Source organism: Triticum aestivum, chromosome 5A (assembly GCF_018294505.1).
Source record: "Triticum aestivum cultivar Chinese Spring chromosome 5A, IWGSC CS RefSeq v2.1, whole genome shotgun sequence".
Classification (NCBI taxonomy): Eukaryota; Viridiplantae; Streptophyta; class Magnoliopsida; order Poales; family Poaceae; genus Triticum; species Triticum aestivum.
Genome location: NC_057806.1, coordinates 404,447,514 through 404,468,493, shown reverse-complemented (window position 1 = coordinate 404,468,493; position 20,980 = coordinate 404,447,514). Strand labels below are relative to the sequence as shown.

The 20,980-nt window shown below is 44.3% G+C and overlaps 1 protein-coding gene across 4 annotated transcripts; it reads left to right on the top strand.

Annotated features, from left to right (window-relative positions):
• The first annotated feature begins 14,331 nt into the window (after positions 1–14,331).
• Positions 14,332–20,191, top strand: LOC123103643 (uncharacterized). Of its 4 annotated transcripts, none has more exons than XM_044525290.1 (8): positions 14,526–14,784; positions 14,998–15,120; positions 16,046–16,833; positions 17,074–17,226; positions 18,427–18,850; positions 18,941–19,173; positions 19,346–19,608; positions 19,794–20,191. In XM_044525290.1, the coding sequence occupies exons 2-7, from the start codon at positions 15,063–15,065 to the stop codon at positions 19,580–19,582; spliced, it is 1,893 nt and encodes a 630-aa protein (XP_044381225.1). In that variant the 5' UTR covers positions 14,526–14,784; positions 14,998–15,062; the 3' UTR covers positions 19,583–19,608; positions 19,794–20,191. The 4 variants fall into 4 exon arrangements, with proteins under 4 accessions (XP_044381221.1, XP_044381223.1, XP_044381225.1 ...); XM_044525289.1 differs by having other exon boundaries at positions 14,544–14,909; XM_044525286.1 differs by lacking the exon at positions 14,998–15,120 and having other exon boundaries at positions 14,332–14,784.
• Positions 20,192–20,980: the final 789 nt, after the last annotated feature.

Sequence of the window (20,980 nt, the reverse complement as noted above, 5' to 3'; positions counted from 1 at the left end):
CAGTCGACTCTGATACCAACTTGTGACGCCCCCGATTTGACCGTACACTAATCATACATGCAAACGTGTACGATCAAGATCAGGGACTCACGGGAAGATATCACATCACAACTCTACAAATAAAATAAGTCATGCAAGCATCATATTACAAGCCAGGGGCCTCGAGGGCTCGAATACAAGTGCTCGATCATAGACGAGTCAGCGGAAGCAACAATATCTGAGTACATACATAAGTTAAACAAGTTTGCCTTAAGAAGGCTAGCACAAACTGGGATACAAATCGAAAGAGGCGCAGGCCTCCTGCCCGGGATCCTCCTAAACTACTCCTAGTCGCCGTCAACGGGTTGCACGTAGTAGTAGGCACCTCCGGTGTAGTAGGAGTCATCGTCAACGGTGGCGTCTCGATCCTGGGCTCCAACATCTGGTTGCGACAACCAGGTAGAAGGGATAGGGGAAAAGAAGGAGAAAGCAACCGTGAGTACTCATCCAAAGTACTCGCAAGCAAGGAACTACACTACATATGCATGGATATATGTGTAAAGGGGCCATATCGGTGGACTGAACTGCAGAATGCTAGAATAAGAGGGGGATAGCTAATCCTGTCGAACACTACGCTTCTGGCAGCCTCCGTCTTGCAGCATGTAGAAGAGAGTAGACTGAAGTCCTCCAAGTAGCATTGCATAGCATAATCCTACCCGGCAATCCCCTCCTCGTTGCCCTGTTAGAGAGCGATCACCGGGTTATATCTGGCACTTGGAAGGGTGTGTTTTATTAAGTATCCGGTTCTAGTTGTCATAAGGTCAAGGTACAACTCCAAGTCGTCCTGTTACCGAAGGTCACGGCTATTCGAATAGATTAACTTCCCTGCAGGGGTGCACCACATTTCCCAACATGCTCGATCCCCTTTGTCCGGACACACTTTTCTGGGTCATGCCCGGCCTCGGAAGATCAACACGTCGCAGCCCTACCTAGGCACAACAGAGAGGTCAGCACGCCGGTCTAAATCCTATGGCGCAGGCGTCTGGGCCCATCGCCCGTTGCACACCTGCATGTTGCGAACGCGGCCGGTGAGCAAACCTAGCAACCTCCATTACAAAGGAAGTTGCATTACGCGGTCCAACCCGGCGCGCGCCGCTCAGTCGCTGACATCACGAAGGCTTCGGCTGATACCACGACGTCGAGTGCCCATAACTATCCCCGCGTAGATGGTTAGTGCATATAGGCCAGTGGCCAGACTGAGATCAAATACCAAGATCTCGTTAAACGTGTTATCTTGAAATAACCGCGAACGCCGACCCGGGCCAGGCCCACCTCTCTCCTAGGTGGCCGCAACCTGCCCTGTCGCTTCGCCACAAAGTAACAGTCGGGGGCCGTCGAGAACCCATGCCCACCACTACCTGGGTGGAACCACCTGCCCCTTCAGCCCCCATCTCTGAACAGTAACATAAGTATGTAACAGTATATGTACTCGTGATCACCTCTCGAGTGATCACGGCCCGATAGTATAGCATGGCAGACGGTTAGAATGTAGGGCCACTAGTGAAGTACTAGCAACCTATACTAAGCATGTAGGATTGCAGGTAAGGTATCAACAGTAGTAGCAACAATGACATGCTATGCATCGGGATAGGATTAACGGAAAGCAGTAACATGCTACACTACTCTAATGCAAGCAGTATAGAGAAGAGTAGGCGATATCTGGTGATCAAGGGGGGCCTTGCCTGGTTGCTCTGGCAAGAGAGAGGGGTCGTCAACACCGTAGTCGTAGTGGGTAGCAGCGGCGTCGGTCTCGGTGTCTAGCGAGAGAAGAGGGGGAAGAAACAATAAATATTAAGCAAACAGATGCATAGCGATGCATGACATAACAAGTAGCGGTGCTAGGGGTGCCCTAACGCGGTAAGAGGTGGTACCGGTAAAGGGGGGAAACATCCAGGAAAATATCCCCGGTGTTTCACATTTTCGGACAGATGAACCGGAGGTGAAATGTTGCAGGTTTGCTATGCTAGGGATGTGTGGCGGGCGAACGGACTGCGTATCCGGATTCGTCTCGTCGTTCTGAGCAACTTTCATGTAGAAAGTATTTTCATCTGAGCTACGGTTTATTTTATATGAATTTCTAAAGTTTTAATTCATTTCTTTTAATTAACAGAATTAATTTAAATCAAAAGGCATTTATGACATCAGCATGATGTCAGCCTGGCGTCAGCGGTCAACTCTGACCGTTGACCGGTCAAACTGACAAGTGGGTCCCACTGTCATTGACCTAGATTAACTAAACATGTCCATTAGTTTAACTAGAAGAACGCCCGTGCGTTGCAACGGGGCCACATTAACTTTAAGAGTTCAATATTAATCATGTTAATAATACATTTAATATTCTCATACATATCAAGTGACACTGGCGACCTTTTTTGTCAATTTAGCAACGGGCTCAGTTGCAACGGGCTCTTTATACATATCAGACAACTCGCTACTACTTAAACTACAACTATGGCTACCAATATTTTTTTGTCAATTTAGCTCAGCAATAGTGCCTAGCTTAATAGACTGCTTTGCATTCACCCCCTCAGAAGACAGAGAGAACCAACTCAACATGTCAGAAGATTAACAGAAATTTCATTTGTATGGCATGAACATATAGCAGGAGCACCAACACATAGATCAGCAGAGAGCAGAGCACAGCATGCACACACTCGGGCCATCTATATCATACACACACAGCAACGCACACACGCATCACGCTGGCATACACATACAGAAAAGCAGGCACACACGCATCATGCGCATTGGCCGGTGCGACGCACGCAGAGCAAGTACGTACGCACGGAGAGCAAGCTAGCAAGCACGCACGCGTCCAACCCCGCCGCTGCATGCGCTGGCAGAAGGTCAGGCAGCAAGGGAGACTGCACATTGAAGCTGTCCATGCAAGGCTGGAGGTGCTGGGCCGGCGACGGCGGTGTCGGGACGGCGCTTGATTCGTTGCCGGTGGCGTGGAGCTTGGGGCGGCAACGCGGCGATAGCTAGTGCTCGGGGATGGGGGTTTGGGGCAGGGGCAGTCGACCCGATGGCTGGCGAAGTTAACGGGCTCGGACGGCTGGAAATTCGGCGGGTGGCGGCGGCACAGCGCAAGGATGGGACAGGCGGAAAACCTAGCGGGCGTTCAACTACCAATACCCACGCCTTTTTTAGGGGAATTGCTTGTGAAAATAACGTGCGACGATGACTTAGCGAGCGGATCCCCTTAAAAAAGACATAGCGAGCAGATTCCCTTAAAACTGGTAGGAATGGATACGATTGATGACGTTGATAAATAGTGGTGAATGTTGGCCTAATTTACTATCATCATGCATGGAAATGAATCATCAAGAAAAAGAATACTTCCTATTACTACACTCATAGGAAGCTTCCTAATCTCTACTACCAAACAGTTTCTGCCCAAACAAGGAAGGAAAGTTATGGACGTGATTCGGAAGGAAACAAACGTTATGAAGATTAATTAATTTAGATTTGATCTTTAGAGATTGATTGTGATTGATTCTTTTACATAAAGACATTACTAAATAATTTGCGTCAGTATGGAAACGAATCATCAAGAAAAAGAATACTTTCTATTACTACACTCATAGGAAGCTTCCTAATCTCTGCTATCAAACAGTTTCTGCCCAAACAAGGAAGGAAAGTTATGGACGTGATTCGGAAGGAAACAAACGTTATGAAGATTAATTAATTTAGATTTGATCTTTAGAGATTGATTGTGATTGATTCTTTTACATAAAGACATTACTAAATAATTTGCGTCAGTATGAAAAGTTCTGATCCGTTCAGTTTTTTTCGTTGTGTGAGAGGGTGAAGTGAAAATAAACCGATGAAGTGGGGGAGGCAACGAAAAAAATCTACGACGGTTAACCTACGAAAAAAACCGGACGAAAGTGGTGGGACGAAAAAAAAACTGGAAGCGAGACTACCAACTGCTCCATTAGAAGTAGAGATTATTAGAGAATTAGAGATTAGAGATAGAGATTAGAGATTATTTGTTTCCTGAAAATCTATTATTTGTTTCCTAAAGCAAATTGCATTAATGAGAGAGATCCGTTGATTTGGCTAAGGTAGGAAAGAATCTATTATTTGTTTGCTAAAGCAAATTGCATTAATGGAGAGATCCGTTGATTTGGCTAAGGTAGGAAAGAATCTATTATTTGTTTCCTAAAGAAAATTGCATTAATGAGAGAGATCCGTTGATTTGGCTAAGGTAGGAAAGAACCTATTATTTGTTTCCTAAAGCAAATTGCATTAATGGGAGAGATCCGTTGATTTGGCTAAGGTAGGAAAGAATCTATTACTTGTTTCCTAAAGCAAATTGCATTAATGAGAGAGATTCGTTGATTTGGCCAAGGTAGGAAAGTTAGATCTGTGATCCTTTGACATTAGGAAAGTGTTGAAAATAAACCGTACCGGACTACCAACTCCTCCATTAGGTTTTTTTCGCTGGTTAATTTTCGTAGGTTTTTCTTTGCTGGATTGTCTTGGGTGCGATCGGAGGTTAGGCCCTGAAGTGTGTGGGGCGGGTGGGGGCTTCGGTACACGTTTTTTCGGTTCGTGACGGCTCGGTGTGAGGTGGGACGTGGTACCAAAAAAAACCATGGGAGGTGGGACGAAAAAAAACCTGGAAGCGAGACTACCAACTGCTCCATTAGGAGTAGAGATTAGTCATTAGGTTAAACTAATCAGGATTAATTAAGTTAATTGATTTAATTAATTAATTAATTAATTAATTAAATTTTTATTATTACTACTTTTTATCCCTTTTTTCTTAAAACGTTGAGGGGGCTAGGCCCCACTTGTCATTGGGCCTGGGGGGGCAATCGGGCGCTGGGCTATCGGGCACAGCTTGAACGGGCGCTGGGCCGCGGGGTGCACCCGACTTGGGCGTCGCGGTGCGCCGGCGGCCACGGCAGGGAGGCCACAGGGAGCAAGGGCCAGGGCGGCGCGCCGGGGTGGAGCAGCGGCACGGCCGCCGCGGGGCGGAGGCAGGGCGGTGGCACACACAGCAGTGGGCGGCGCGCGTGAGCGAAACGGGGCAAGATGGACGATTGCTAAGTGCGGCAGAGGGGGCGCGCGCGGGCGCTGGGGGTCCGGCGCCGGCGGCTGTGGCCGCGCCCGCTGCTAGTCCAGTAGCAACAAGGCCGGCGAGCGGAGCGAGCAAGGGCTGCCGGGGAGGCGCGGTCGGGGCGGCACGGCAGGGCGCGGACGGACGTGGCGCTACACAGGCGAGGCAACGACGGCAGCGAGACGCGGCGCGAAGAGCACGACCTTGTCTATAACCAAGTTAAGGGGTGCAGAGGAGACATGGGATAGGTCACGGAGGACCGGAGCTCACTGCGGGGGTGTCGAGGAGAAGCTCGGGAAGGCCGGGGCGGCGTCATAGCAGCGGCACGATGGCGCGACAGTGAACGATGTCGTCGGCTTGGGCGAGGGAGATCCAGTTGAGGAGGCGCCGCACAGTCCAGTGGACGCCATGGCCGCGAGGAGGAGGGCTCCGGCGCGAGGACGGCAGGAAGGGCTTCGGGGCGGCACAACTCGGCGACAGGGGACCGAGCGAGCATGGGATCGAGCGGGAGCGCTCTCTCCTGTCCTGACGGCATGAGGTGGGAGGGCATTGCGGCGAGGGGGGCTTCGGCATGGTGGCATCGCGGGGGAGGACAGAGGCGCGCCGGCGACCGGTGACGGAGCCCAGTGGCGGGGCGCGGGGTCGGGCGCCGGACGCCGCGGTCGTTGCCCCGATCCAGAGGGGATCGAGGAGTGGGTGAGCGAGGGGAGTGGGGATGTGAAGTGGCTACGTGGGGGTGTCGGTTAGGGTTTGGTGCCCCCAGGGGGTTATAGGCCAGGGGAGGGAGTGGGCCGGCCTGGCAGGCCACTGGTTGGGCCGAGGCCCAGTTGGCCTGGGGGTTTTCTTTTTATTTCTGTTTTATCATCCCTTTTGTCTTTTCTGTTTGCTTTTATTTCTTTAATACTTTATAGTTTTACAAAAATAAAACCCACACCTAAAATATAGTTACAATTATATCTACTGCCACAAAAGGTTTTATCCCTGAACAGAATAGTTTAGTATTTTATAAAATCCAAAATGCATTTATTTAATTGTTTTACCTACTATTTTAATTATTCAAATGCATCTAAACTTTCTATAAGAATGTGGTTTCTTCACCTCAATTAGTTAGGCATTATTTGCCACATGATGAACAATTTAGTTTTAATGTTTGAAAACTTTTACTGTTTGCCTATATTTTAAATTTGAATTTGAATCGATTTTGAACTAACTCTAGTTTGTCAACAGTAACCGAGGTGACGTGGCATCCTTAGCAGAGGGTTACTATAGCTTAATTACCTGGGCGTCACAAGAAGCCTCTCCCAAGCTTGTGGGAGACTCTCTTCTTCAATTTGCACAAAATTATATATTTCCCTTAAAGCAGCTTGTTTCTTATAAGCGGGGCAATATTTAGCAGAGAAGTAATAAATCATATCCTGGGGACTACGCACACAACCAGGATCAAGAGAATTAAACCATGTTTTAGCGTCACCCTTTAATGTGAATGGAAATAACTTAAGGATATAATAATAGCGGGTTTTCTCATTATGAGTAAACAGGGTGGCTATATCATTTAATTTAGTAAGATGTGCCACAACAGTTTCAGATTCATAGCCATAAAAAGGATCAGATTCAACCAAAGTAATTAACTCAGGATCAACAGAGAAATCATAATCCTTATCAGTAATAAAGATAGGTGAAGTAGCAAAAGCAGGGTCATATTTCATTCTAGCATTCAAAGACTTTTCTTTAAGCTTAGCTAATAATTTCTTAAGATCAAATCTATCATTGCAAGCTAAGAAGTCTCTAGCAGTTTCTTCATCCATAACATAACCCTCAGGCACAACAGGCAATTCATATCTAGGAGGAGAATCTTCATCATCACTTTCATCAATATTATCAGTTTCAATAATTTCATTCTCTCTAACCCTGGCAAGTTGTTCATCAAGAAATTCACCTAGTGGCATAGTAGTATCAAGCATAGAAGTAGTTTCATCATAAATATCATGCATAGCAGAAGTGGCATCATCAATAACTTGCGACCTATCGGAATCAATAACAGTAGTAGGTGTCGCAAGTTTACTCAAAACAGAAGGTGAATCAAGTGCAGAGCTAGATGGCAGTTCCTTACCTCCCCTCGTAGTTGAGGGAAAAATCTTGGTTCTTTGATCTTTCAAGTTCTTCATAGTGATCAACAGATATAAATCCCAAGTGACTCAAAGAATAGAGCTATGCTCCTCGGCAACGGCGCCAGAAAATAGTCTTGATAACCCACAAGTATAGGGGATCGCAACAGTTTTCGAGGGTAGAGTATTCAACCCAAGTTTATTGATTCGACACAAGGGGAGCCAAAGAATATTCTCAAGTATTAGCAGTTGAGTTGTCAATTCAACCACACCTGTATAACTTAATATCTGCAGCAAGGTATTTAGTAGCAAAGTAATATGATAATAGTGGTAACAGTGGTAAAAGTAACGGTAGCAGTTTTGGTTTTATAGTGATGATAACAATAGCAACGGATAAGTAAATAAGCGAAGAACAATATATGGAAAGCTCGTAGGCAATGGATCGGTGATAGAGAATTATGCCGGATGTGGTTCAACATGTAACAGTCATAACCTAGGGTGACACAGAACTAGCTCCAATTCATCAATGTAATGTAGGCATGTATTCCGAATATAGTCATACATGCTTATGGAAAAGAACTTGCATGACATCTTTTGTCCTACCCTCCCGTGGCAGCGAGGTCCTAGCGGAAACTAAGGGATATTAAGGCCTCCGACCTTTTAATAGAGTACCGGACCAAAGCATTAACACATAGTGAATACATGAACTCCTCAAACTACGGTCATCACCGGAAGTGGTCCCGATTATTGTCACTTCGGGGTTGCCGGATCATAACAGATAGTAGGTGACTATAGACTTGCAAGATAGGATCAAGAACTCACATATATTCAGGAAAACATAATAGGTTCAGATCTGAAATCATGGCACTCAGGCCCTAGTGACAAGCATTAAGCATAGCAAAGTCATAGCAACATCAATCTCTGAACATAATGGATACTAGGGACCAAACCCTACCAAAACTAACTCGATTACATGATAAATCTCATCCAACCCATCACCGTCCAGCAAGCCTACGATGAAATTACTCACGCATGGTGCTACCTCTTGAGCACTTGCGTTGGTTTTCCCTTGAAGAGGAAAGGGTGATGCAGTAGAGTAGCGTAAGTATTTCCCTCGGTTTTTTAGAACCAAGGTATCAATCCAGTAGGAGGCCACGCACGAGTCCCTCGTACCTACACAAACAAATAAATCCTCGCAACCAACGCGATAAGGGGTTGTCAATCCCTACATGGTCACTTACGAGAGTGAGATCTGATAGATATGATAAGATAATATTTTTGGTATTTTTATGATAAAGATGCAAAGTAAAATAAATGGCAAAGGAAATAACTAAGTATTGGAAGATTAATATGATGGAAGATAGACCCGGGGGCCATAGGTTTCACTAGTGGCTTCTCTCGAGAGCATAGTATTCACGGCGGGTAAACAAATTACTGTTGAGAAATTGACAGAATTGAGCATAGTTATGAGAATATCTAGGTATGATCATGTATATAGGCATCACGTCCGAGACAAGTAGACCGACTCCTGCCTGCATCTACTACTGTTACTCCACACATCGACCGCTATCTAGCATGCATCTAGAGTATTAAGTTCAAGAGAATAGAGTAACACTTTAAGCAAGATGACATGATGTAGAGGGATAAACTCATGCAATATGAAATAAACCCCATCTTGTTATCCTCGATGGCAACAATACAATACGTGCCTTGCTGCCCCTACTGTCACTGGGAAAGGACACCGCAAGATTGAACCCAAAGCTAAACACTTCTCCCATTGCAAGAAAGATCAATCTAGTAGGCCAAATCAAACTGATAATTCAAAGAGACTTGCAAAGATAACCAATCATACATAAAAGAATTCGGAGAAGATTCGAATATTGTTCATAGATAAACTTGATCATAAACCCACAATTCATCGGTCTCAACAAACACACCGCAAAAGAAGATTACATCGAATAGATCTCCACGAGAGAGGGGGAGAACTTTGTATTGAGATCCAAAAAGAGAGAAGAAGCCATCTAGCTAATAACTATGGACCCGTAGGTCTGAGGTAAACTACTCACACTTCATCGGAAGGGCTATGGTGTTGATGTAGAAGCCCTCCATGATCGATGCCCCCTCCGGCTGAGCTCCGGAACAGGCCCCAAGATGGGATCTCGTGGATACAGAAAGTTATGGCGGTGGAATTAGGGTTTTGGCTCCGTATCTGGTAGTTTGGGGTACATAGGTATATATAGGAGGAAGGAGTACGTCGGTGGAGCAACAGGGGGGCCCACGAGGGTGGAGGGCGCGCCCCCTACCTCGTGGCCTCCTGGTTGATGTCTTGACGTAGGGTCCAAGTCCTCTAGATCATGTTCGTTCCGAAAATCACGTTCCCAAAGGTTTCATTCCGTTTGGACTCCGTTTGATATTCTTTTTCTGCAAAACCCTAAAATAGGCAAAAAAAACAGCAATTCTAGGCTGGGCCTCCGGTTAATAGGTTAGTCCCAAAAATAATATAAAAGTGTATAATAAAGCCCAATAATATCCAAAACAGAATATAATATAGCATGGAACAATAAAAAATAATAGATACATTGCAAACGTATCACACGGCGGTGAGCATCATGAAATTGGTGATGGAGGAAGGTTAATGATGATGATGGCCATGGATTCCCCTCTTCGGAGCCCCGAACGGACTCCAGATCAGCCCTTCGGAGAGATTTTAGGGCTTGGTGGCGGCTCCGTATCGTAAAACGTGATGAATCCTTCTCTCTAATTTTTTTCTCCCCGAACACGAATATATGGAGTTGGAGTTGAGGTCGGTGGAGCACCAGGGGGCCCACGAGGCAAGGGGCGCGCCCAGGGGGTAGGCGCGCCCCCACCTCGTGGACAGGGTGTGGCCCCCTGGCCTTGATTCTTTCACCAGTATTTTTTATATATTCCAAAAATAATCTCTGTTGATTTTCAGGTCATTTCGAGAACTTTTATTTCTGCACAAAAATAACACCATGGAAATTCTGCTGAAAACAGTGTCAGTCCACGTTAGTTCCATTCAAATCATACAAGTTAGAGTCTAAAACAAGGGCAAAAGTGTTTGGAAAAGTAGATACATTGGAGACGTATCACCCACGTATATAAAGGAGGGGGAGAGAGGCTGGCAACCAGGAGGGGCGCGCCATGGGAGGAGTCCTACTTGGACTCCTAGTCCAAGTAGGATTCGGCCCCCCTCTTTTCCTTTCTCCACCGGAGGGAATAGGAAGGAGAGGGAGAGAGAAAGGGAAGGGGGCGCCGCCCCCTCCTCCTTTTCCTATTCGGACTCCCTAGGAGGAGGGCACGTGGCCACCCCCCGTGGGCTTCCCTCTCTCTCCCTTAGGTCAATGTTGGCCCAACACTTCCCCGGGGGGTTCCGGTAACCCCTCGATACTCCGAAAAAAAATACATGAATCACTCGGAACCATTCCAATGTCCGAATATAACCTTCCAATATATGAATCTTTACCTCTCGACCATTTCAAGACTCCTCGTCATGTCCGTGATCTCATCCGGGACTCCGAACAAACTTCGGTCACCAAAACACATAACTCATAATACAGATCGTCATCGAACGTTAAGCATGCGGACCTTACGGGTTCGAGAACTATGTAGACATGACCAAGACACATCTACGGTCAATAACCAATAGCGGAACCTGGGTGCTCATATTGGCTCCTACATATTATACGAAGATCTTTATCGGTCAAACAACATAACAACATACGTCATTCCCTATGTCATCGGTATGTTACTTGCCTGAGATTCGATCGTCGGTATCATCATACCTAGTTCAATCTCGTTATCGTCAAGTCTCTTTACTCGTTCCGTAATGCATCATCCCACAACTAACTTATTAGTCACATTGCTTGCAAGGCTTATAGTGATGTGCATTACCGAGAGGGCCCAGAGATACCTCTTCGATACACGGAGTGACAAATCCTAATCTTGATCTATGCCAACTCAATAGACACCTTCGGAGACACCTGTAGAGCATCTTTATAATCACCCAGTTACGCTGTGATGTTTGATAGCACACAAGGTGTTCCTCCGGTATTCGGGAGTTGCATAATCTCATAGTTAGAGGAATGTGTATAAGTCATGAAGAAAGCAATAGCAATAAAACTAAACGATCATTATGCTAAGCTAACGGATGGGTCTTGTCCATAACATCATTCTCTAATGATGTGATCCCATTCATTAAATGATGACACATGTCTATGGTCAGGAAACTTAACCATCTTTGATTAACGAGCTAGTCAAGTAGAGGAATACTAGGGACACTCTGTTTGTTTATGTATTCACACATGTACTAAGTTTCCAGTTAATACAATTCTAGCATGAATAATAAACATTTATCATGATATAAGGAAATATAAATAACAACTTTATTATTGCCTACAGGGCATATTTCCTTCACCAACGTGTCTAGAAGCGATACCCTCCAAAGTGGTTTTTGTTGGACACATGGATGACAACCTTAACATGGTTGGTTTCTCAAAATAGAGCACTTTCCAAGAAATGTGTCTAATGGCCAAGGCCGATAAGAGGTGGCTATGGCATCCTCGGCTAGCCCATGTCAGCACGAGAAATCCCAAAAATCTCCTAAAGGATGAGCACATCCTTAGAATAGGATGTTTCTTTTCTGAAAAACTATGTGTATAGTGAAAGCATAATCAGAAAGCAACATAAAGCAAAGCATATTTCCAAGGGTGTCATTTCAATCTCAAGGCCTTTTGAGCTCCTCTATGTGGATCTCTTTGGGCCTCCATCATGGGATAGCCTTGGGGGGAAGAAGTATGGTATATTCATTGTTGATGATTACTCAATATATACATGGGTACGATGTTATTTCTCAAGTCCAGGGACGAGGTGAAGGTGACATTCGTGGATTTTGCCAAGCAAGCACAACGCAAGTTTGACAAAGTATTGTTGGTAATTAGAAGCGACGATGGCTCAGAGTTCAAGAATTACACCCTTGAAGGATTTCTTGGTGATGAGGGGACTGAGAATGAATATTCCACACCTTACACCCCTCAACATAAATGGTGTAGCCAAGAGGAAGAACCGGTCGGATGAGTACAAGTCACCATATAGATTTTGGGATGAGACCATCAACATCGCTTGTTGAACCGAATCTTCCTTTGCAAGTACTTGAACAAGACATCATGTGAGCTCTTAACCGGGAACAAGCCAAACGCCAAATATTTCTGGGTATTCGACTATAAGTGTTTGCTTCTCAGCAAGGAACCCCAGTTGGCTAAATTTCGAGGATATATTTGTTGGATAAAGATCAAACTCTCACGCCTATAGGGTCTTAAACAAATCCAATAGATGTGTTGAGGAAACTTGTGACGCGATGTTTGATGAATTCAATGGATCCCATGGATATAAAGTTTATCTAAATGGTGACGTAGGTGATGAGGATCTTTTACAAGACATCATGACTATATGCATTGATGACATTTTCCCCAAGGAGCAAGCTCACATCAATGACGAAGAAACCTCAAGCACCATCATTTTACCATCAAGGCTTACACCACATGTAGATCACATTGATCAAGATGTACCTAGCTTCCAATAACAAGAATAAGACCCCTCACAATAGAACGAGCAAGATCATCAAGAAGACCAAGTTGCTGTGCAAGATCAAGAGCAAGAAAAAGTCCATGATCATCAAGCACAAGATCAAACAAATGATCAAGCTTAAGATGGAGCAAGTACAGCAAGTGATTAATCCCAAGCTCTAACCGTGGATGAACAGGATGAAGACGAAAGTTCAAGGGATGACGAAGATCCTCAAGATCCACCTTCCTCCATGCCTTTAGTGTCCGACCGGGTTCAAGTTGGCAATGTCTTAAGTGGATTGTCACAAGGGTAGTCACTTGTAAATGGTTGACTAATTCTTGTGCTCGCTTCTCTTTTTCCCCTAGTTTTGAGTCACTTAAGGTACAACAAGCCTTGATGGAACCAGATTGATTGTTGCCATGCAAGAAGAGTTAAACAACTTCACCCATGATAAAAGATGTGGTCATTGTGAAGAGGCCAATCGGAAAGAGGGTTATAACATGATCGGAACCAAATGAGTCTTCAAGAACAAGCAAAGACGAGTATGAAGTGATCATTAGAAACAATGCAAGATTAGGGGCTCAATATTTCTCTCAAGTTGAAGGCTTGAATTTTGATGAAACCCTTGCCCCCCATACATACATTCCTACAATACTACACTCGCTGACAACATCCTTGCAATGGTACAAACATGCACACAACATTATAAATATCTCATTTATATTGTAATCAACTTGACCATGGAGCAGGTTGGGGCTAGAGATGTAACATATCAAACTATTTGCATGCTAGGCTTATACCGAGTTTGGACTTCTTATGGAATGCTTAGATCATAGCAAAAGCGCACACGTGTACTCACCTAGCACTAGCCTCCTTGTAGCTTCTATCTTTAGTGAGAATTATAAGTTTTCCTAAAACAAGTAATTGCCCTTTCCGGGCTTCACGTGGGGTTCAGGGAGAAGGAAATAAAACATCAATAATTCCAAATCTTTCTTTTGATTTTCTTCCCCCCCCATTAGTCACCAAATGTGTGGTGCGCTATCAAAATTTTAACCAATGACATCCTTGCAACACGTCACGATGACGTGCGAGATATGCTCATCGTTTGTCGTGCGTTAATTGATAATAAACAGTCACTGTCTATAAAAAAGCTTAGCGACTCACGTAGATGAGATTTCTTCCACCGCATCAAAATCCCACAAGAAAAGCCATACAAGGAAGAGGGTGCCTAGGCATAGATGGAATCCACCCGACGAAGCCCCACACAAGCGAGGTTCGGGGGAAAGCGCCGGACGGCGTGACGACGTGAAAATACTGAGGCGGGACACATGAGGTAGAAGGGCGCCGGGTACGACACCGGCGGCGGAACGCCGATGGCTTGGAAGGGGCCAGTGAACGAAATCGCGGTGGGGTTGAACCTGGCCGTGTGGGTGGCAGCATTCATCGGTGCATTGGTTTGGAGGGGGGCGGCGGCGGCGTGGGGTGCGACACGGCGGCGGGGAGAGGGCGAAGAACCCTAAAGGCCTAGACCTAGAAGAGAATACCGTGCCACCATGGAAGCGTGGGGGATTTAACCCTAAACCTCCCTCCAGAGTTCCCTCTTAGTTCTCGTACGCACGCCGAGTGTTCTCCTCCAGATCTGCCCTAGCTTTCTTGTTGCCCGCTGTCTCCCCGCTTCCGCCCCCGCCGTGGTACTGGCGGCCGCCATGTCGCGCCCACCCGCCGCCGCCCAACCCAACCAACCGATGAACGCTGCGACCCCCACCCCCAGGCCAAACCCCGCCCCGATCGCGTTTGCTGGCCCCTTCCAGCCCCCCGGCGTTCCGCGGCCGGCGCCGTACCCGGCGCCCTTCTACCAAACGCGGCGGCCGCTGGTATTTCCGCCCGTCTTGCCACCCGGCACTTTCCATGGGCCTCGCGTATACCAGCCTCCACCACCACCGCCGGGTGGATTCGGTCCGCACCCAGGCACCCCCCTTAACCCGTTCGGTAGGTTTAATTATTGCGACGAACATTGTTGATCGCTTTTGCCGAACTCAATTTTTGCAACTGACCTGGCAATTTAGAAGGGACGGATGACTGATTCAGATTCTAGTGATTTGTTCTTTTTACAGGTGGAGATTTGGTTTTAGAATATAGAAATGGCTGCATTTGTATTATGATTAACAATTTTATCGTTGACTGACTGCTTCTCTGTAACAGTATTGGCTGTGCCCTGATGCACTGCCTTACGAGAAAGGCGAGCCTTGTTTGTTTCAGATGATCTAATGATCTTACACGACCTTTGGTGTGTTTTGGTTTGCTTCCACGACCTTGATGTGTTTGGTAATGCTTATTGTCTGTCTTGTTACATTAAATCAAATGCAGTGCATAGTATTTCGGTTGTCTAACTGATTACATGCTGTAACTTACCTTTTTGCTTGAGTTAGTGTGCATGTTGTTTACGTACTTCATCGTACTGTGGATTTTTGCAAACTTCAATTGTGACATTTCCAAAATGTGCGCTTTATTATTTTCATTTTTTATGTTCAAGTCATCCCAACCATTTTAATGAGAGTCCATTGACAGCAAAGCATTTTGTAAATATTTCGTACATTGTAGTACATTGGTTATGTTACCATGATCTTTCCGAGTTCTGCAAATAGTTGCTACAAACAATTGTGTTTGTTTAGGTTCAAATTTGGATATCTACATAAATCTGCCTCCAGGTTGCAGAAATATGAAAACTTCATAAACACAATGCTGATTATTTGTACTGATAGCAAGGTACTCCCTCCGTCCCAAATTACTTGTCGCAGAAATAAAATAAAAATGGATGTATTTAAAACTAAAATATGTCTAGATACATCCATTTCCGTGACAAGTAATTCCGGACAGAGGGAGTATTTATCATCAGTTTCTTTATACTGGGTAATGTATTACAAATTCGCAGTCATGTACGATCTCTCTGAATTTTGTGAAGAAAACCTATCAGAGCAGTATAATGTTTTATCTTGGGTTATTCTGCACTGAACTTACTTGCATGTCTATGCTGAATGATGTTAACCTATTCATAGGTTCATTTCCTGTAGTTAACTAGTTGTAAGTTATTTTGTTTCTGTTTGGTCGCCAAGTTGATTTGTCTGCAAGGATAAATCATGCATTATGTGTTTGGATTGCTGAATTCTTAGTAATATGGCAGGCGGATTTTGTTAATGTTTTTTTCTGCTGTAGATCCTTAGGTATATATAACAGTATCCTATCTGTGCAGGTCTTCCAGGCTTCCATCCAAGCCACACATATCATCCTGTTAGTGTGTTATCACATCAGCGGCCAGCGGTAATTGATGGAGCTTTTGGTCCTGGAGCCGTGACTAGACCACCTATCACACCTGTTCCTCCAGCTAATGTTTTTGGTCCTGGAGCCATGACAAGACCACGACCACTTATGACACCTGTTCCTGCAGCTAATGTTTTTGGTCCTGGAGCCGTGACTAGACCACCTATCGCATTTGTTCCTCCCGCTAATGTTTTTGGTCCTGGAGCCATGGCTAGACCACCTATCGCACTTGTTCCCCCAGCTAATGTTTTTGGTCCTGGAGCCGTGGCTAGACCACCTATCGCACCTGTTCCTCCAGCTAACGTTTTTGGTCCTGGAGCTGTGGTTAGACCACCTATTGCGCCTGTTCCTTCAGCTAACGTTTTTGGTCCTGGAGCTGTGACTAGACCACCTATCGCACCTCTTCCTTCAGCTAACGTTTTTGGTCCTGGAGCTGTGACTAGACCACCTATCGCGCCTCTTCCTCCAGCTAATGTTTTTGGTCATGGAGCTGTGACTACACCACCTATTGCGCCTGTTCCTCCAGCTAACGTCTTAGGTCATGGAGCCGTGACTAGACCACCTATGACACCTGTTCCTCCAGCTACTGATTTTGGTCCTGGAGCTGTGACTAGACCTCATATCGCACCTGTTCCTCCAGTTAATGAGCCACAATTTAAAGTATATGTTGGCAAGATTGCATCAACAGTGGACAATGACTTTGTTCTTTCTCTTCTTCAGGTATATTGTTAAATTTGCCTCTTGTGAACTTATAGTACTTACAACCTAGCTCATAAGATCATCTCTTAAGATTGTATTGACCTATTAGATTCTGGCAAAGCATGTTACATAATATTTATTATAGATAAAAGCTAGTTAGTTGGAGTTTATAAAAGGAAAAGCTATGAAGCATTAGATGACATATGCTTTGGAATAATGGAGTAGATAGTGATGTGTATATGTGCCTTATTTTTGCTACAGGTCTGTGGAATTGTAAAAAGTTGGGATCCAGTCACAAATCCAATTGGTGGAACTCCTACTGGGTTTGGCTTTTGTGATTTTGAATCTGCCGAAGGCAGTCTTCGTGCGTGGCGGTTGCTCAACAAACTAAGAATTGATGGTCAAGAGCTGTTGGTATGTACTGGTCTGCATGTCATTTTTGCTTGCAACATCCATAGATAAATGTACAGACTAAGATATATGATTTCTTGGAAAGGAGTTGGCCCTAGTTAGATATGTCATTATCGGATTGGCAATTTATTTTATGACTTTTGTAGTACATCACATATCTCTTGTGGATTTGCATCATTTTGAAAAATATTGTGCTAACATCAGTATAAATTCAACAATTGAACTGGGAGAATAGTCCCACATCCATGTGATCAGTGGCGGAGCCAGCCAGTTGTGGGAGCCTGGGCAAAGCCTAACTGCTTCTAGGTCAATGAAAATCTGCCTATAAAATCATCATCACCAAGCTCTAATACGCATGTCTTTTCAATAGAGGCTTGCAGGTCAAGCCTGGGTAGCCGCCTTGGGTCACCTAGAGGTGGCTCTGCCATTGTGAATTCGGGTGGAGTAGTGGGGAGCGGCTTGGTGCACCTCTCCAGAGTGAGAAGATGGGCTGACAGGTGGGCCCATGCACCAGTGAGTGGGGAGATGGCTTTGCCATGTGGGGACCTAAGGGTAATTTGATTATTTCATGTCGCACTAGTTGTTAAATGGATGGCGGGGTGGCATGTGCGTAATTGGACCTAACGGGAATGATATTGCTCTTAGAAGGTCTTAAAAACTGAATTTGCTTTGAAACTAGTGGCATCGGTGTAAAGTTTTGTTAGACTAAATTAATTAATTAATAGTGAATGATGGTTTATTGGCTTGACAGAACTAATAATGATCTCTATTCTTCTGCAGTGTTGTTTAAAACATTTGTAGTGTAGATCATATAATATTCAAAGTTCTGATAATATTTGAGAAATCATCTTAGTATTTTATTGATTACAGTGGGTTGTCTATAAAAGGAAGTTATCCTTGTAAAGTTGCTTCCGTTGATGTTATTGTGCTTACAAATCAACTGTGACTTTGCAGCTTTCATTACAAGCATTAATATTTCTATGCTCTTCTTTCTTAATGAGGAATTGGCCACCTTTGGAATATTTTTGTATAAAGCTCATGGCGTAGGAGAACCTGCATTTGAAAAAAAGAAACCTTTTCAGTTTCGTTTGCAAATTTTGCCTGAACATTAGAAAAGTAAAGCTTCTGTCTGCACACCCCGGGGTTCAATCTTGTGAAATGCTTATTCTGTTCTGATCCATGCTTATTTTTGGGTTTAAACAGGTTAATGTCAATGAAGCCATGAGCCAGCACCTTCAGAAATACTGTGAGAATACTACAGAAGAGAAGGCCAATGAAACTGATATGGCTGCTATGCAAACGATACACAGTATGGTTGAAGAGAGAATGAGGTGTAAATTTCTGGGTTCACCAATTCAGTCTGTTCAGGCATCTACAAGCATCAGTGATGAGAAAGGCGATGGTCATACAAGGAGTGGTGCACTGGAGGAAAGGACAAGCAAGAGACAACGTGAAAAAGAGGAACATTTAGGGGAAAATAAAGTTGTTTGTTTGCAAGGTTGGAAAGATAAAGAAGTGATTTCAGCTGGAAAGCCTTCTCTGCAAATTGATGCGATATCATCAACGTATGTTCCCATGGAGCCTGAATCTACAATTGAACACGAGAGGAAACGTCAGCGCAGGGAAAGTGAGTGTATTTTTTCGTTTCTTAATTTACAATACCTTCTCCATAGTGTAGCTACCTTGAAGCTGACTTTGGTCTTGCTTTGTTGGACAGTAGATGGGTTTCATAAGAGCAATGGTGAAGGTAAGGGCATTGTATCTGTACCAGTGCTAGTCTCAGATAAGCTGAACAGCAGTTCCCCAGGAGAAAAGGTGAATTCTGAATTGCAAGCTACATCCAAGTCAGGGAACAAGGAAACTTTGGATGCAGAACAGTTGCTTGCTGCTATCCCTAAGACGAAGGAAGAACTATTTGCTTATGATGTTAATTGGGCAATTTATGATAAGGTGAAACAGAATTATCTACCTTTTTCCATTTTAAATTTCCATACTTGAAAAAGATGTTTGAATTAGGCAAACTCGAAATGAGAACCAGTCAATTTGTTGCCTTGCAGACTGTTTTAAATATGAACCCCCATCTCATTCTTATACCATCAAATACACCTTTTCTTTCTTGCAGCATGGATTGCATGAGAGAATGAGGCATTGGGTTTCAGAGAAGTCGATTGAAGTTTTTGGCGAGGAAATAGCAGAGTTTGTGGAATATGTTGTTGCATCAACCAAAGAGCATGTAGACGCACCTAGAATGTTGGAGGCCCTTGTATCTCTTATGGATGATTCTGCAGAAAAGTTTATTCTCTCGTTGTGGACGGAACTTATATTTGAAATTAAGAAAGCTGAAACCGGATTAGCATGAAGACAGGGGGAATGTCACTATGTCAGGTTTGTTGTTCTCTTTTGAACTTCGTTTTGTTATCAATTTTGATTGCCTTCTCTCGTTTCCCACTTTTAAGGGCACTTTGTGACATTACTGAAGCACTCCCAAGTCGATGCAATTTGAATTTGAGCTATTGTTTAGATTTGTAGTTGAATCATTGACATTCTGAATGTGCTGCTGCCTTTCTCAGTGCCTTCTCGTTGCTCAAGGTCGACGGGTAATCACAAAGAAATTGGCTTGGTTCCTTCTCGTTGCTCAAGGTCGGTGAGTAATCTCAAAAGAGATTGGCGGATGACAACCCTTCCTGGCTACCTATGAGCTGCAGTTGTTGATATCTTGGAATGAAGCAGTCATTCTGGGCACTGTGTTCTCCTGGCTATCCTGAATCTTTCGCTGATGAATGTAGATAGACTTCGCATGTTGGCATTAACAGCGTGCTGTTGGCGAGATCAGTTTGTGTTGTAAGTGGAGAAGAAGTGAAATGGGACTCTTTTCAGCGTGTCCCCCATGCAGGGAGTCTCTTCGTAGATAGGAGTATTAAATTGATAAAGCATATTTATTCGGACTTGCTACCGTTCATTTTTTTTCCGGACTTGCTAGTTTTCTTTTGTGTCGAGCTGAGTTTTTCTTATATCTCATTCACCGCCACGACGTTATCTGTTTCCCTTGATGCTTGTTGGGTTATGTGCTATGTCAGCTGATTTTTCTTCTTTTGACCTGGTTGTTTCTACGTGAGGGCCATTTACAAAAAATAACTTGCGTTTTCATTTTGGCTTTTCCCACACCGTTTCTATTTTTCTTTTCATTATTGCTTCGTTATTTCTATTATTATTATTATTTATTTTATTTTCAAATGATTTTGTTCTTCCTTTTTCCATGCATCATTTCTTAGTTATTTTTCTATCCATTCATTTCATTACATTTATTTATTTTTCTATTTTATTTGGTTGGCACGTGAAGTTCCTATCAGCAATTAAGCTTACATAGTCAGAATATTAAGCTTACACAGTCAAAAAAATTATGTGGCCAAAGTTTTTTTCAAGTCTGGAGTCGTAATTGCAAGTTTTTAAGCGGGTTCACAACTGCAACTTTTCAAGTTGGGCTGCAATTCCAAGTAGTTTTTGAATGTGCCCTTAAAAAAAAAGGTAGTTTTTGAATGTGGGGCGCCATTGCAAGTTTTAAGCTGGATTGCAACTATACAACAACAACAACAAAGCCTTTAGTCCCAAACAAGTTGGGGTAGGCTAAAGATGAAACCCATAAGATCTTTCAACCAACTCATGGCTTTGGCATATGGATAGCAAGTTTCCACTCACCCCTGTCCATAGCCAGCTCTTCGGTGATACTCCAATCCTTTAGGTCTCTCTTAACGAACTC

Coding starts and splice junctions, on each gene's coding strand:
- LOC123103643 (XM_044525286.1), top strand. CDS start 14,502: ATGTCGCGCCCACCCGCCGCCGCCCAACCCAACCAACCGATGAACGCT. Junction 18,851..18,940: donor GAAACGTCAGCGCAGGGAAA/GTGAGTGTATTT, acceptor TTTGTTGGACAG/TAGATGGGTTTCATAAGAGC. Junction 19,174..19,345: donor ATTGGGCAATTTATGATAAG/GTGAAACAGAAT, acceptor TCTTTCTTGCAG/CATGGATTGCATGAGAGAAT.